Source organism: Numenius arquata, chromosome 2 (assembly GCF_964106895.1).
Source record: "Numenius arquata chromosome 2, bNumArq3.hap1.1, whole genome shotgun sequence".
NCBI classification, from domain to species: domain Eukaryota; kingdom Metazoa; phylum Chordata; class Aves; order Charadriiformes; family Scolopacidae; genus Numenius; species Numenius arquata.
In genome coordinates, this window is record NC_133577.1 from 44,881,897 (window position 1) to 44,900,839 (window position 18,943).

The 18,943-nt window shown below is 35.2% G+C and overlaps 1 protein-coding gene across 1 annotated transcript in view; it reads left to right on the forward strand.

Annotated features, from left to right (window-relative positions):
• SPATA17 (spermatogenesis associated 17) overlaps window positions 1-18,943 on the forward strand; it is a 90,746-nt gene that overhangs the window by 45,640 nt on the left and 26,163 nt on the right. Inside the window, exons 7-8 of the mRNA XM_074144197.1 lie at window positions 10,688-10,891; window positions 16,146-16,297. Coding sequence (XP_074000298.1) covers window positions 10,688-10,891; window positions 16,146-16,297 — 356 coding nt within the window. The remainder of the gene's footprint in view (window positions 1-10,687; window positions 10,892-16,145; window positions 16,298-18,943) is intronic.

An 18,943-nucleotide genomic window follows, 5' to 3' on the forward strand; every position in this document is an offset into this window, starting at 1 on the left:
AAAGGCTGCTTCTTATAAAATCATTTCAATTTGTTTGGTAAATGGGTAACTGTGCAAAGAAATGAGAAAGACTTTAGACTGAAAAGTCATCTGCCATTAAAAAGAACTTAATGCATAATAGGACATAAAGTTTGAGTGCTGTTTTGTGGTTGATCCTATGCAACTTCAGTTGTTTAAAAGCATATCCAGGTAGACATGGCAATATTTCTCAGAGCTTCCTGTAAATAGCTTGTTACTAGCCATGTCACTCATACTAAGCATATATTATTATAGCACAGTGGCATCTCTGCTGTATATACCATGTATTACAGCATTTAGCATCTCTGCATCTAGCATTAGTCATTTAAAAATCCACTAGCTAGAAGGTAGCTGTCTTTTTCAGCATCTGAACTGCATAATCTCTATTTGTGTGGATTTTTTCTAGACAACAAACTTCTTGCTCAACTCCTGTGGGTAGGATTAATGGCAGAGTTTAAGGGACAAGCTGTGTGATCTATCAAAAGTGTACATGCTGAGATCTTAGAAAAACATGACCACATTTTGTGTATTACTGTCAATTGGGGTGGCAGAAGGGCTGGATTGCTGCAGAGTCAGAAAACTGGTAGTCGCAGGTTATATATTGAATGTTGGCTTTGTGTATGATGCGGTACACACATTTAAGAAGGAATTCTCCATTTCTAGGAAATGACAATGTAGTAGAAAAATCAAATAAATAGCTCACACACAAAGCCACATTCACACACACTTACATAGAGTGGAAATCCACCAACATTCCTGAAATTGTTACTGGGATAAATTGGGCTGATTCGTAGTAGTCCGTCTGGTGTTTATACAAGTTTGATGTGATGTACAGTCTTGCTCAGGTAATTTTTGAAACTATTATATCAGAAGAAGTACATGCTTAATAAGATAAATGCATAAGAAGAGGGAGGTTAGGAATGACATGGGAAAAGTCATGAAGATAAAATGCCGTACATTTCTCAACATCAAACCTTCCTGTTGATTAAGAAGTGGCACTGATGGTATCCTTGCTTTAATGAGACTTCAAGATGAGTGATGTACACACCAATTCTTTTGTTTTTCAGCTCTTAGGCAAGTGAATAGTATAATGGTAAAGCTCTTTCATTAAGTTGCACAGTTTATTCAATATTTAATGCTTTTGTTTAGTATCTAATATATACTGTTAATTTGGGAATTGTGTCTGTCCTGCAATGGACGTGATGAAAACTGTATATCTTCGCCCATCTATTGTTTTTTTTATCTTTATTTTCAATTTTTTTCTTTGCTTCCGTTTTTTCTTTTGCAACAATCTTTAATAAAATCTTCCTCTTTTCATTTTTCTCTTATTACATCACTCTTTTCTACACATTGCTGACAATGACTAATACGGCTCAGCTCCCTCTTTACTCTTTCCTGTATACAATAATATGACCATTCATTAAACGTTCACTTCATTGTTAATTGGTCTCATAGAAGACTGCTTTGTTAAACATACTGCCACTTTTTGAGTCTCTAGTCATTGTCTAATCCTATAGGTCTCCTACAGCAAATTGTTTAATAAATCTGTTAGAATATATGTCAGCAAGTGAAGATTCACATGTAAGTACAATGCAACAGACATTAGAAACAATGAAATGACGTTACATTGTTTAGTTGCATACATGTAATTTTGAAGTGAATGAATTCTCTATTTAGCAATTATTTCATTAACAAGGAAAATTTCCGTATGATTTCCATCTCTATCTGTTAAGAAAAGCTTCTCCTGTCTTCTCATATGTTGTGGTAGGTAACTTCTGGTGTTAAAAATTCAAAGATACTAAATGGTATAATTACAAGGATTTTTCTCAATCCAGTAAGAAAAGGAGTGAATTTTGAGTTGATTTTTTTTTTTACAAAGCTTATATTTTCCAATGACAATGACAGTAGATGGAATTTTAATTTTAAAGATGTAAATAATATCAAACATTTAAATAAAAATAAATAAATTTAAATAAATGCTCTAAGGCTCTGAAAACTTCTCACAAGCATAAATAGCCTCAAAATAATCCTGTAAAGTAAGGAAATACTGTCTGTGTGTTCAGATGTAGTTATTGAGACACGGAAGAATAAAATCACTCTGAGAGCTTATTCTTCAGAGTAAGCTCTTTAATTCCCATTTATACAGGGTGGTTTTAAAAACAGGTTGGTTTTCAGAGATTTCTAGAGTTTGTACATGATCCCATACTCACGCCAGCACTTCTTAGGAAAAAATAACGGTAATGGAATTTCCCATTCCTATTTTTAAAATAAGGTTGTTAAGCAAGTTTAAATGTATTTTTACATGTTTTGAAATCAGAAGTCAAATGAGAAGTCAGTAGGAGAACTTAGAATACTGTGTCTCTGTTTGGTGTCTTCATCCTAAGAGTATTGTTTCCCATGCCCTCACTCATTCAAGTTATTATCCCTGATCTCATCATGTCATCAAGAGCCTGCGTAAGAATTAGATTTGACAGAGTAAGCTTCAGTCAGAGAGAGAATCAATGAAAGGTGGGTTCATTTTTGGGATACCTCTGCATTTGCTGGGCTGCTGTGTTTTGGATATTGTGCCACAATGATCCATGCATTAAAATAAGAGTTTGTTTCTCTTTTGTCTTGTGGCCTAAATACCCCAGCAGTTGGTACCTGTTTGGAGACTCAATTACAGTTTTGTTTCCTGCAATTGAACTTAGTGCCTGTGCAGGTTTAGAGGTTGATTTTATGGTCTTGTGGCCAGGATACTGGACTTGAATGTTTCCTTAACACCTCATTGTATAGTCCATAAAATTGCAGCCTGGTTTACTTATTTAAAACATTATTGCACTATTATTTTGATATCAAGCAAATATTTCACAGATGAAAAGGACTGAACCAAGCTTTACAATCTGAAGCAGAATAACAATAATTAATGTTTCTATTACTCTGTTTAAACAGAATATATATTAAGCAGAAGACAGGTAATTAATCCCACTTGAAAGAATACACGCTACTCATCAGTCATTTATGAATTTTTCAGTCTCTGCATAAAAACAGTATCTCAAACAAAGCTAAAATACCTTAGGTACAGTAACAGGCTAGGTCCTCCAATTCTTATTTAGATTAAATTCCTTAGAGTGTATTTTTATAAGGATTACAGGATCAGGCCTAAGGAGTAGCATTAACTCAGTGAGAACTGAACCTACATTTATAAAGCTGGGTGACATTTTTCCAATTGACATCCATGGTAAGAAAATTTTATCTCAAATTGAATGTTGAACTACACTTTGATATTTTTCCAGTATATGGATAAACTTTACGCTATATTTCTTAATTGTTAATATAAAAATGTGTTCATATTAGTTTAAAAATCACAGATTATTCCTAGTAGAATACATTCTGATGTGGCTTAAATATTTTGATGTTTCAAATTTGAGTTGATGGACACATTTTTATAATACTTGTTGCTAGAACAGTATTTACAGAATATTTATAGATGCCTCTTTCCCCTGTAAATTTCATATGAAATATGTTATGCTTTTATTTTCACTGCACATGGGATATTCTCTCAGCCTGTAATAAACTAGGTATTTAGGAGTTTTAAATTCCGTATCTTTTACAAACATGATAGCAGCAGCATCTAAACATGTTTTTTTCCTTGTGAATCATTAATGTTTTAAGGCATTTCTTTTACCTCCTAGAGAAACCGTATCTGGGGATTAACAAGATTGTTCACTGGAATTCATGTGGAAGCATAACTGCAGCAGCTGAGAAATGATCATGCTTCCTTTTAGTTCTCAGCAAGAGTAATTGAATGTTGAATATCTTACTAAACTCTGGACTGTGACAGTGTGTTAACACTCCAACTATCTCCTAACAGCAGGGCAATTATTTGCTGAGTGGGATTTTTATAAATCCCTTGGCAGTAGTATGTCCTGATAATTATGATGAAGTGCGCTGGTCAGTGTTGATTCAGCAATCCCATCTCTAGCAAATATTTCATTCACAGCTCTCCTTCATGCTTTTACTTTTAAAGCTTTTAAAGATCTCTTACCTCTCCTCTCAGCTTGCTTAGTTTTTTTACAAATTACAATGGAGCAAAAAAGGATTTTCAAGTTAAATCCCTATTTTGTTGAAGTCTTTTCCTTCTTGCTTAAGTCCTCATTAGAAGACCAGAAAGTAGGACTTTATTTAGGTTCTTACTGTGACAATCACTTAAAGTCTTCCTCCTTCAAATATATTTTTTCAAGATTTAATTAGTGTTTAATGAAACAGTTATATCATAATATATGTTGATTATTTCAGACTTTCAGAGTTGATATGGAAAAGTAATTGAAATAAAACATACTTTTATTATTTTTAAATTACAGTAAAAAAATATTTTAAAGATAAGAGGATACACTTTCTGCTGACTTCATGCTTACATTTTATCTTCAGCTCAACTTCATCGATTTCTAATTTTGCATATGTGTAATTATTTGGAGTGCAGTAGCTGCACTGTATCTATTAGGGCATATTTTTTTGGAATTTTATATGTAGACTTTAAAAGCTCAGTCAAGAAATAAGAAAGAAGAATAAGAAATAATTCATTCACAAATAAAAAACTGCAGCATCTAAAACTGTTCACGTTTTATTATACCACTTGGGATCACTGATTTTTTCTGAGGAACTATCCAGTATAATCAACACAGCCTTGTCTTTCCCTTTCTACCTGCACCTTTTTCTTTCCTTTCTTCCTTCCTTTTTTCTATTTCTTTTGCTGCTCTCTTCCTTCATAATTTAGCTTTCAAGGCAAGCTCCTAAATAATTTCTTTGTTGTATTCTGGGAAAAAACAGTTAAGTCTTTCTCTCTGTATAGAAATGGTAAACACGAAAAGACAAAAATGGATATTCTACAGCATATACTAAATATAGGATTAGAGGTAGAAGCAGTACAGAGTATGAAAAAAACCCATTGAATATTTTCTTTGCTAATGTTCATTAAATTAATATTTCTTTTCTTTTTATTTTTTTCTTTCTTTATATGCCACCATTAATTATAAAGATAAGAAAAGGATTGGGAGGAAACTAAATGATAGAGTGCTAGAAATGCAAAATGATTCAAAATATTAATGTAATGCTAAGGATGACTGGGTAACAAATGGTACATTTGCCAGTATGCTTGACCCAACACAATTAATATTCCAGGTCGTGCTTGAGTTTCCATGATGGAAAGTCTGAGGCAGAGAATTCTAGGGGAAAAATATATCTATTGTATCACTCATTTCTCTTTTTTTTTTTTTTTATTTTCCCTCACGAGTCAGAACCATAGTCTTAAAAAAAAATAAATCTGTGCTTTCACACCTCATTTGCCATATTCACTACTGGGCCACCATTCACCAGAAGGGCCTGATGCAAGGAGGTCAGTGAGAAGCTATTAGCAGAGTCCCCTCCTGAGATTTCTTTGGTCTTATTGAGGTGGAAGTTAGCATGACAGTACTGCAAATAACTCAGTTGTAGGTTTTTTAACAGTTAGCACAGATTTCCCCATAGTGTTTGTCACTTTAGAAAATTGTTCCTGGAAATGAAGTCCCGGAAAGCTGGCTTTGACAGAGGCCCTTCTTGTGAAGAACATGGGTATGGAAAAATGTGTCATTCTGCCTGAAGACAAGAGGTACTTTTTGTAACCTATCATAATATTTTGGAGGGTAACATATTTTCTTATGGACTAAAGGTGGGGAAAATATTGGAATCAAAGTATACGGTAATATCTCAAGACAGGTACTTTTCTACCATTGAAAAGACAATATTAACTACAATGTAGTTGAGTGAACATTGTATTAAAGTAGGGAAAAGACGAAGTAATGCTTTTAAAACATTGTACTGGTCTCAAAAAGATACGCAAATTTATTAAGTATCAAAGGTTTTGATCCTCCTGATTCTTAGATTTCTGCAGAGTGACACCTCCCTGCAGAGGATAGAGCAAATAGGGCATCCATCACGCACAGCACATGTGCAAGAAATTACAAAAATAAGACACTGATTTGCAGAGATATTTAAAAATAAGTGGATGCAATTATGTGAGAGATTGGTCTGAACTGGAAAGTAGAACTGAATTTGTTCCTTTTTCTGTCCTACCAAATTTTTCCAATTTTAAATCTGGGCCTAAAACCTTACCAGAAACCTTGGGGATTTTAGAGTAAATTAGTATTAATTTTATCTATCTAGATACTAACTGCTGATTGCTATGCTATCTGTCTGTTTGAATACTTGAACATACATGATTAAAATGTAAAGTAATTAACAAGGATTGCTTGAAAAAATATTATTTAAAAATGCACTTCATAATCAATTTTGACCCAGATCTTACAAAGAGTTTAAATAATTTTTAAAGCGTCCAGCTAGCCTCACTAAAACTCCAAATCCGTTTTCATAATTCATACACTATCTGTATGTTTAACATGATAGTATGGAAAAAAAGCACAACAAAAGATGGCTCTTTGTTATGACACTTTTTCAGCAATAATAATTCAAAAGACATTGAATCAATGGATTCCCACACCTACTATACCTAACTTTGGTGTCATTAAAAGTGCTAAAAGCCAATCCTATTTGCACACTGAGATATTCAGCAGTATTTCAGACTGTTTGAACCCTTTGTGAACTAGAGCTTCCTCTACTGCCAAACATTTAAACAAAGAAATGCCAAGCAGAATATACATAGTATCTCAATATAGATTGCAAAATGCAGTTTCAGAAACCCATTACATTCATTGAGCCATTTATACTTGCATATATATACACGTATGACTAACAGAACCAATACCATTTTTTTGAGTCATAGAATCACAGAATGATTAGGGTTGGAAGGGACCTTAAGGATCAAGTTCCAACCCCCCTTCCATGAGCAGGGACACCTCCCACTAGACCAGGTTACTCAAAGCCCCATCCAACCTGGCCTTGAACACCTCCAGCAATGGGGCATCCACAACTTTTCTGAGCAACCTGTTCCAGTGTCTCACCACGCTCAGACTAAAGAATTTCTTCCTAATATCTAATCTAAATCTACCCTCTTTCAGTTTAAAACCATTAACCCTCATCCTCTCACTCCACTCGCTGATACAGGGTCCCTTCCCATCTTTTCTGTAGGACCCCTTTAAGTACTAGAAAGCTGCTATAAGCCAGAGCCTTATCTCTCTCTTCTCCAGGCTCTCTGGAGCCTTCTCTTCTCCAGGCTGAACAACCCCAAGTCTCTCAGCTTGTCTTTATAGGAGAGGTGCTCCAGCCCTCTGATCATTCTTGTGGCCCTCCTCAGGATTTTCTCCAACAGGTCCAAGTCCTTCTTATGTTGGGGGGCGCAGAGCTAGACATGTTACTCCAAGTGGGATCTCACCAGAGCAGAGCAGAGGGGTAGAATTACCTCCCTTGACCTGCTGACCACACTTCTTTTGATGTAGCCCAGGATGCAGTTGGATTTCTGGGCTGTAAGTGCACTTTTTTGGGTCATGTTGAGTTTCTCATCAACCAATATCCCCAAGTCCTTCTGCTCAGAGCTGTTCTCAGTCCATTCTCCACCCAGCCTGTATTTGTGCTTGTGTATTTGTCCAATTAGCACATTACTTTAAAGTTATTGCCTGTAATTCTTCAGAGGAAAGATGTTTAAATTATTTAAGATGTTGGGTTTTTTCCACTTTGGGGAAACAAAAAGCAAAAACCAAATCTGTGCTATGCACATTAAAATAATCTATTTTTTTGTTGTTAAAATTTCCTACGCAATTTCCTCTTCAGGTTTTGTGTTTTTTTTTTGTTTTTTTTTTTTTTCCTTAAGAAAAGGCTTATAAAGGGGTGTAAATTTTGAGCATCTGCAGCCCTGGTCAGGATTTGCTACTGATCATCAAATGCATGCCCACCAACTTCAGAGAGTCACATTTATGCCATAGTGGTTTATTCGAGATCATCCTGATTCTCAGTGGTACACATGGAGATGTTTTTCTTCCAGAAAATGTTTACATTTTCAGTGACATTGTAGTTTTCTATAAAATATGTTTTTCATAGATGTACCGTGAGAGGGCAGTATCTCTCCCACTAGCTGGTGACCTCAGCAGACACATGGCATGTCTAGAACACACAGTCTCCACATTAGGCAGGATACAACAGCTGAACATAGATGGCGTAGGAATGGGTAGAAAGATGAAGTAATGATACAATGAGCAGTTCAGTGAAATGTGAAAAAAATATTAGTCACAGGCAATCACTTTTCTATTTTACTGTCATCAACAGAATGAAGGCAAAAATTCATTGATCAGAATGTAGACAGATCCAATGGCCATGGTAGGACTAGTGGGTGAAGAGCCATAATGACCATGGCATAGAGTTGGTTTGTATATCTGTCTCCAGCATGGAATCTAGTTTGTATGGAAGACCTTTACTTTGGCATTTTATATTTGAGAGAACTTGTGTAACAAATATATAGAGTAAATGCATTTAATAATTGTGCAACAGTGCAATAAAGCCCAAGACAACATATGGAACTTGTGTTTATGTAGTGCTTACAGGTCACTGAGTGTTTGCAAGGAAAAACGTTCTGGGCTAATAAGAACATTGTAATAGGACAATGTCTGAAATACTACAAAAATAATAACAGCATTAGGAGAATCCGTAGCTTTATGAGATGCTTATGTGAGCAAGATCTAGACTTGAAGAATCAAACTTTTCAGATGCAGCTGGATTTTACAGATCATACATATGGACCTGCAATTTTGCATTCACTCCAGTGGTTCTGCTTGCCTACTAATTGAAACATGGATCCCTGCTGTTTTAGCCTGGCATGCTGAAGAGCTGAAGACACAACCAGTGGTTGTTTGGCGTACATATGTTTCTACCATTTATCTCTATTTGTGTCCTCTTTCCCATTACACATTCAGACTTACAGTGTAGTGGATAGTTTATAGGATTTGCACTAAGAGGGGAACATATAACAGAGTACCAAAATAAATTGTCATTAGGGCCAGATCACTTACAGAGTTGAAGAGTACAGCCCATAAGATTTTGAATAGCCCCACAATATTTTGAATAAGCTACCATCTCTGAATATTTTTGTCCATTAAACAATAAGTTTTATATGGGCCTTATTTAACTGTTTTGACACAAGAAATTGGAACTTCCAAGTAGAATACATTAATGAAAAATGCATTAGAGCTAATTGGGGAGCGTTCAATCCTTTCAGCCCCAAGAGATGAATACTTTATGAGGAGGCTGATGTTCTACTTAGTTTTCCCATGGTTCCTCAGTAGCGTTCCAACAGAGAAATGCAAGATTTTAAACATTTACTCTTTTCCTTACCTTTCCCCACATCAGGAAACTGATTTCTTTTCCTACTATTTTTATTCAGCAATTAAAATTATAATAAAGCAGAGGACAATATATTTTAACTGAGGAAATCTACTTTAGAAGTCTTAAGAATACTCTAAGTAGACTGTTGTAGGAAATATAACTATCCTTAAAGCAACTCAGTATCTTTAAATTAATTTTCATCAGGTGTGTTTAAGCATATGTTATCATTTTATGGGAGATTTAGTGGCTTTCTGCAATATGGTACACTAATTCTCATGTTTAACTCTTCATAATTAATTCAGTAAAGTCACATATGTCTATTTGAGAATTGTTTATATACAACTGATAAAATCCCTACATTTAAAGGAATGATTTGGGAACAGCCTGTCACATAATTTTGACTTACCAGATAATCACAGATTGTTAATGACATAGATTACACACATAGTTCAGAATCTGAAACGTATGCTTTATATTAGTAATTGTTGTATTAGATCACACTAGTGATGCAATTAGTGATGTATCCTGAAAAAATGAAATATCAAATTCAGTGAAGAATGAATCTTTCAGTTTAATTCACAATTCAGAAAAAATATTCTAAATTCTTGTTTTTCACAATTTTTATACTATTAAAACTGAATACATTTGAATAGTTAAAGGAATTCAATGTGAACATTTTGTTGGAAAAAAGCAATAGGTTTTTACTATTCCATAAAATGTTCTTGTCTTTTCCTATAACTAATCACTCAGTTTTACTTTTCAAAATGCTGCAGTTGCCACTGTCTTAGTCCTCATTGTGAATCAGCTAGCACAGTTTAGAGGGGCAAGAGTTATGTTCCCTTGCCTAAGCATTTATTTTACTCTTTAAATACGTGTTTGGAAATAATAGGCAAGATGTTTTTGTTACTATTTTGTATAAAAATTTAAACTGGAACCTAAATTAAACTTTAAATTTCAAAACAACTATAGTAGTTTATCTTTAAAAACAGATGCAAATTTGTACACATTTGATTATTTTTTTGGGGACAGCTGGCATGTTTCTTTGACTACTGCTGTGAAAGGTGGAAGATTGAATGTGACTGAAGGAAAATATGGGTTTGAGATACAGGAAGCTCTTCCTTCCATAAAATGAAAGTTACTCCCATTTGAAGGGCTGAAACCAAAATTATACATTACATTATCCTATTTAAATCTTTTTGTAACTGTAATGCAATGCCCAGAGCTGCACTTAAACTATAGATCTATCCCATGTCAGTAGTCATCAGAAAATTTGTGTAGAACTGTTTATTATACAAGGTTTTCTAATTGGTTTGATTTATAGAATAAGTGAAAGAATTCATTTCAAAGTTAGTTGAGGTCAAACATAACCCCATCGTCTGCTCAGATTGCAGGCATCTACAATTCACCATTCAGAGAATCCCCAGATCCAATGGAACTGCTGCTACGGAAGTCAAAGCCATTGAGCCACAGACGGCAGCAAATGAAGAGTCCCTTCTCCTATGAGCTCTGTGACTGGCCAACTTGTAAAAGACCTCCGACTTTCTCCACAGCACAGCCTCTGCCACCTATTGGCAGACAGAAACCTCAGGTAGCATTTTGCAGTGTCTCTGAGGCAGCTTTTGTTCATAGCTTTTATCATGGATCATCGAATATCTAGAGTTGGATCATCGAGTCCAAAAATCCCTTTTGTGGATTTGGTATTTATGTATAGATCTAGTGCTTGCGTTCAGGAGATAAAGTCTTTGAAACAGATTTGTCTTAAAGAAAAAGAAATGTAGATGGTATGTAATGGTTCTTTGGGGAAAAAAATGTCATTTCTGATATATCAAAGGGAAGACCTGATATAATTGAATATCAATATTATGATTCATTAGAGATAGAATACTTAATTTCCAATTTTAAAGCAATAAAAAATAGGAGAAATTAAAGGTAATGGGACAAATTAACCAAGTTGTGATAACTTTTTCCTCTTTTTGCAATTGTTTTCCGTATGAAGGCCAAGAGACATCCTCTCAGTATAGGACAGTTCCTGCTCTTTTGTGTCCACTATCTATGTGTCAACTTTAATTACAAAAATTTCTACATTTTGTTCTGCACAGCCAAGTTGCCCAGGTGCCATTCTTAACTGTCACGGTCTCAATTGTAACTTCAGTTGATGTCAACATATGTCGCAGATAGTTTTTTTTTTTCTCTTCTATAAGGTAATGGAGATTTCTGAGATAATGCATCAGAGTGAAAATCCCACAAGATGGCAAAACAGCTCTTGTCACCTTATTATCAAAACCTACTGGGAATATACACAGCACATAGACTTTTGAGACCTTTATGTTCCTCACTGAATGACAGTACAATGATGTGTAGCTCTTGCCAATAAGTGCCTGGACAGGTGCTTTTGGGTTAAAAAGTTCTGTCTTTCCCTCTATTCTGAAGAATTTCTCAGTTTGCTTAATCTACTGAACCTTCTACTTGCTTCACACAGACACTTTCAGTGCTAGTTTGACTTTGAACGACCACAATGTCTTAAGACTCTCTTATAATTTTTTTTTATTTTGTACTCTGTCTTATATTTAAATTTTGTCTTCCATATTTTTCTTAGAAAGAGAATGCTTCTGACTGAGTCCTTCTCAATAACTTTCACTGAAGATATCATTTAGCTACAGAAAATAAATAATAATGAGCAATAAGCAATGTATAATATAGGTATTTTGCTCCTCTGAATCAATACGGTTATTTTCACTATCTTATTACAGCCCTTGGTAGAGGTGATCTGAATACAGTCTTAAGTTTGAACTACTGCTGGCTTCAAACTATGTGTACACATGCCATCTGCCACAATTTACCTGTGGTTTATTGATTGTGTCCACATTGTTCTTCAATGGGGACAGCCATGGGCACACTGGCTAATCAACACAGAAGAGGTTTTTCTCATCTTTATGTCATGACTGACTTGCCTGTAGCAGGACGAGTCTGTATCGCTGGTGCGATGTGAAGGCAAAAGCAATTGGGTTAGAGCACGAGGAGAACATGCAGGCCTACCAGAATACCTCTGGAGAAGAAGAGGTGAGCCACAGAGAGCCACACAGAGATTCACACAGCTTATAACAGTAAGGATCAATTTCAGGGCAATTCTCCACCTTTATCCTTCCCTCCTTATGTTCTCCCTAATGAGACTGCTTGAGCTTTCTCATTGAACTAACTCATTGACTCACATTATAATCAAGACAAAGTGTGGGCCAGCAAACAGTTTGGGTGATCATGGAGTTTGGAGTTGAGATAAATATAACATAGCTTTACCTTCTGGGACCAAAGGGGCTATGATGATCCTTCAGTGGGATGTGACTGAATGCACAGTCTCTCGGGATAGAGGGAAAGGTTTTGCCTATTAGACATGGTGTAGGTGTCAGGCTTTTAAATAAAGAGGGAACTCACAGTTTTTCTGCTGTTAAGTTACTCTTACGAAATCACTTTACTGTATACAAAGTATTTTATAAGCTTCTGTTTGGATTTCTAATATTTGTTAGACCTTTCTAAGTTCAGATGCACACACAGCAGTCGTGCACAGATAGCCTTTTAGAACAAACCAGAAGAGTTCTGTTTATTTTCTGCACCTCAAAGAGGGAATTTACGATATAATACTTTAATCCTTTCAGCACCCTGGGATGTACACTGTGGGGTAAATTTTCAAAGCACAGCGCGTGGATTTAGCTGCGCGACTCTTATTGATGTTAATGGGAGTCACACGGCTAAATCCCTGCACAACACTTTGACAATTTAGGGTTGTATGTCTAAGAAAAGGACACTGGTTTGAGCTGATGAAACAGCTGGAAATGAAACCCCATCAGAACGCATCATCCTAAAAGTTGTCTGGTGTGACAATAAGGAATTTAATTACTAGATATACTTATGTCCTAGTTCTCTGTGGTAACACTTTTTGGCACCAAGTTCTTTTTCTAATATCTATATGGCCCACTGCGAGTTGCTTGTTACTTCACTGTTCTTTCAGGTATCTAAAATTTGTATCACCCATCAGGTTGGCTATTTTATATGAGAATGTCAATTATGTATGTTTAAAAGAAAAAAAAATAGCTATCTATCAGCTTTCTCTTAGGGAAATGGGTATTTAGCGTTTTATAGGCAAGCTCTGTGTGTGTAAGATAGTGTATTTAAAAGAAAAGTTACTTATACATCAGATCTATTATTTTTGTTACTGAGTTAACTAGCATTACAGTTTGATGGAAACAGATAATGCTAAAATTAGTCATCTGTTCATTAAAAGGCATTAATAAAAGAAAACACATTGCCATTTTTAAGGGATTTTTTGCATGCTGTTAGCTCTCCTGGAATGGGGGCAGTGAAGAACATGATTTCATGTTGATCATAATTTTTATCAGAAGTTTGTGGTTTTATGATAAAGTAGTAAGAATGCTGATCTGCTAACCTTTATTTGGCAGACCAGTCAGTAGTAAGATTTATGCTATGCAGTACAAATTCCAAACATAGAAGACAGAGTTGTGTGATTTGATTTCAGGGTGAAAACTGTTGGTTTACTCACTCCCTTCTTTTCCTAGCCTGACCTCCCCAGGAAGATTTCTGGTTTGAAGCAGGATGCCCCAAATGTTTGCAGGCACTCCCAGTTTGAAAACATCTGTAAGCACCATTCTACCTCAGATTCCACAAATCTTAAAGTTAATCTTGTAAAATGGAAATTACAGAATAACAGAACCACAGAATGGTAGGGGTTGGAAGGGACCTCTAGAGATCATCTAGTCCAAGCCCCTGCTAGGCAAATGGAGTTTTTAGAGGTCTTGTTATTATAGATATACTCCTTAGGTGCCTATTGCTAGGCAAGTTTATTCAAATACATAATTCACAGGAGTGGAAAAATCTGCAGGGAGTGCTTAGAATTATCATAATATTCTAACATATATACCCCACTTTCACTAGTGATGACACATCCTTGTTTGAGAAACCTTTGCTTAGTTACACTCTTTCTCCCCTCCTTCTGTTAGTAGTTGGATTCTATTAATTTCATTTGAACTATGGATTGAGAAAGAGTTAGGAGGTCTTAGAAATTAAAGATGGAAAGAAATCCTTGCTTGGATATCTGATTTGATCCTTACACTGGTGGAATATGAGTCAATATTTTACAATGAAGAAGAAATACAATATTCTGAAAGACTATCTTCTAAAAGCAAACATATTTATCTTGATATTATTTGACAATAGTACATTTCTTTCTTCTTTGGTCCATATATCCACTTCATGCAAACATCTTGCAATACAGAGTATTCATTTTTTATTAGAAATTTTAAATTTTTTTTTCTAGCTTGATGATCAGATTATATATTACTAGAACATTGCTTACTAGTTTTAATGATCTGTTCTAGTATCAGTTATTCTCTCACAGACGACAACTCTTTTAACTCTGTTTTTAAAGTCTTATTATAGTCATATTAAATGAATAGAATTTTTTATGCAGACTTAGAACATAGAAGCAAAAAAATACCTGCAAAAAGTGTAATTAAGCTCACTTGCTTTCTAGGATCTTTAAAAAGATCTCCAAATCACTGTGCTGTGCCTTTAAAAGTAAAGTTCCAATAAAAATCCATTAACTACTTTCAAATATAGCAATTCTCCTGTCCAGCTGTGAAAAGTACTAGATGATACTTATTTGCCATTTGTGTTATTTACGGTCCATGACTTTTATGGTAACTGGTTCCTATTATTGGTTTCTATTAATGTAAAACATAAGTGAACATAAATGAGGCGTGAATCATTTCTTTTTATTAGCCCCACAGTCTTCACTCAGTGCTTGCGGTAACTCCAGCTGTGACTTGTTAGTGATAACCTATTTAAAGAAGAATATCTTTAAGAATAAAGGCTCTGATTAGGATTCTTTGTCTTTTCATAGTTTCAGAAGGTTTCACTAGTTCATTGCAGGATCAACAACAATGAAAATAAAATAAAATTTAATTAGCAACACTTCTAAATCCAGAGCTGCCACTAAACTGTCCTGCATGTAATATGGCATATTAATTATGCTCCAGGTAAGCTCTTACCAGTTAGTACTAAAAGCAAGGCATAGGATATGTCACTTTGACAGTGCAGGAAAGGACTTCCTGCTGCTATTTATCTGTGTTGTTAAATGGCAGATGCTGATACTATCAGTTATTAAACAATGTACTCTGGAAAAAAAGTTATATGTGTACGTAGAGATAGACTTGTGAAAGAATTGTGAGCTTTCATTTTTCTGAAATTAATGTGGAATTAGACTTTTCAAAAATAGACTATACACATAAATAATTGAAGTCGTTTGTTTTAATTGCATTAGAAGAATTATATCTTAAGTCATGTATTAAGTTCCCTTTCAGGTAGCTTTATAGTTAAACTGAAAAAAACTATGTTCTTTAAGGTAAAAAACTATTTATCCTATGAAAAGGAAAAGGCTTAAGCTTTCTGCTTAAGCAGAATCTAGATACAGTTAGTACTTGTGTATCAGATTTTAATTCACTGGTATTTTTTTTCTAAGGAAAAACTTAGTTTTCCTAATCAGTTCTAACAATGTATTGGTTTAAAATAATAAATATTTATTAGTAGTAAAGCAAATCTGGAGTGCACATTTCTCATTCTCTCTTTGGAGCTTTAGAGCATGTTATCACCCTTTGTGTTGTCTGCAACTCTCTATCAAAATGAACTGCTTTAATTATTTTGGAAGAAAAGTCTTGCTACACTTCCCAGACATTCTGTGTCCGCTTCCATCAGTGATATGTCATGAATAAAAGAAGGAAAGAAAAGAACTGTAACCCCACAATAAAACACTTGCATTATCCTATACCTTTCAGGGGCCTTTCCGCGATACTGCTGAAGTATTGCAGCAGCGCTACAAGCCTTTGGAACCAACCTTGCGAGTGGCAGCATCAATCAATTCCCCACTAGAGAAGGCCAGAGACGAAATGAAAAAGGAGGAATGGAGAAACCGTATACATGACAATGAGTAAGTTCTTTGTTTTTCCCTATATTGTTATGAGAATGTTTTCTTTATTCCGTTGCTTTCAGAAACCTCTCACGCCTGACAAAATGAAATGTCAAACCTGACAGCTTACTAGCAAACATTCTATGTACATACTTCTAAATTCTGTGTCCTTAGATTATAAACCATTCAGGGCAGAGAACCTATCTTGTGATCGTGTCACATGTGCCATCCATATCTATGAATCTGTAGTAGAACTTGTTATAATAACAATATGTGATGCAACAGATGGTTTTAATGGGAAATAAGAAAACAAATGCAAATTCTGTTTTGCCCAATGCACCTTGCCAAGGAAAAAACACTGTTTCAATCCTCGTGTTTGGGGAGCTTACAGAGTGTGGGAGGAAAAAATGGTGTTGCATGCCAATGAGACTTGCTTTCTCTCCCAGCAGACTACCAAAGCTCACTTGGAAGGGAAGGGAGCATATGTTGCACATGTTAGAACATGATGCAAAAACTGTAATCATCTTTGAAGCAGTTTGGGTTCCTAAGCCACAGCATCTGTAATACTATCAGACAGGCCAGTTCTTTTCCATACAATTCCAAATAGAGACATAATCCATCCCAAAAGATTTCTGTCCCAAAAGATTTAAGGCTATTGCCAAAATATTTCCAATTCTTTTCTTATCATGATGGAACTCTTTTCTCCGATCATAATAAAAGCCTGTTAAGTCACCTACTCTGACTTTGTACTTAACAAGGAAAAAAATTGGTTTTTTGTCAACTTTTCTCTTGAAGTCACTGGTCTTGGCAATCCTTTGACACTTTAATACCAGAATTCAGGACAGAAAGCAATCACTTTTCCTCATGAGCAGCCTGTCACCCAGTGGGAAACAATGTGTTGCTATCTTTGATCTGTTTAAAGCTTTTCTATCAGCTCCATGTTGCCATGTGTCAGCTTCAGGACTGGGACTTAAGAATACCAGAATCAATTGCATTTGCATGGTTTAGCGTGTATGTTTTTATTGTTGGATTGTTTTCTTCACATTTTCCTTGATTTAATATTAACAGTGACTTTAAATGGAAATTCTAGTCAAAAACAGTTTTGAAAGAAAAATATATTTTAGTTTGGGTACTTCTTCACTTTTAGGTAATACTATTTTGTATATTTGGTGCCAAAATGACATATAGTACTTCTTATTCCTTTCACACCAACAATGTAACTGAGTTAAGTCACAAGTAAAAATGTACTTCAATTTTCTATTCCTCTTAGTATTCTTTCATATATTGGGGTGAAGGGGAAGAAGCTTAAATTTCACATCTCAGCTTAAATCTGGGCCATTTTCAAAAATTATTTAGATTTCTAGCTTCTGCTGGTGAAATTTAAAAAAAGAGAAAAAAGGGACCAAACAAAACATGAGGTAATAATTAACATCATAGCTCTCATTTAACTTGTTCTTTTCACTGAGTAAGTCTTGACTGATGCATTCCAAGTGAGGATAGATGATATCATTCATTTATAGGCATGACTATATTGCCCAGTCTTTATTTCATGACGCTTACCCCAGACATCACTATGTAAACAGTTTCAGAAAGTCAGATCTTGTAATAAATATTTCACTGACTCTCTTCAGTGAGAGAATTGTGAAGCTTTGGTCTTGTACAGTTTAAATTTGGAGTCTCCAACTTTGACAGATATTAATTGGTATGGGATCTTTATTTACTTTACGGGTAAGGAAGCATTTGGTGCCATCCTTAATGCACAGAAGCAATATCCTAACGCCAATGATTCTCAGCTTCATGCATGCTAAATGCATAGAGTGTTATACATTTTGAGGCCGTGATGTGATCATTCCATTTGTGCTTCATAATCAACCAACCATGCAAGGGTCACATCTGTAACCTTGAAAAGGTGATGACAGAGTTGCAGGTCATCATCAGGACTAATGCTCACTAGTAATGCTGCAGCTGCTGTGTGGGATGCTGGTCTCCAGGGAGGAGTCTGCAAAGGGTTACTCAGATTCTACGGTAGATTTTTCTCAGCAGTGTCTATTACGAATTGACAAATTTCTGTCTCTTTCTATGTAATTGTGTACTTTGGGACTGTATTTCTTCCTGGTAGGTCTTCCTATGCTGATTATTCTTCTATTTTAGAAAATAAGGAGAGAAATAACAGCGGAGGTGTGAGGCGTTTGTTGAGAAAGCTTGTCTTTGCATAAAATAACAAACTGAGTCCTTGAATAAGTATTGTGTGATATCCAAGACAGAAAAATTGTCAGTGTATACCTGCAATTTCCAACAACATTCAGAATTCCCATTTACCTCTGATTATCAGGGTTCTTTAATGTGGGAATATGTTTGCTCTAAGTGTTTCAAGTTCCAAGAAAGTTTTTGCTTCTGATAAAATGCAGAAATAATTGAAAAAGCTGTGTAAGAGCTTGAGGCAGGCAGAAGCAGCATAAATGAAAGCAAGAGAGAATGTTGTGCTTGCTTAAAGCAACTGTTGGAATTTCCTACTTTGTAATGAAAGAGCGACTGCGTAATCTAGCCCAGTAAGAATGATTCCTTTTTCTCATGTAATTGAAGCTGTTACTGCCTTATTGTGCTATTTTTCATACAAATGAAGTGATTTCCCCCTCTGCTTGGGTAGGAATGACAATTGGACTCCTT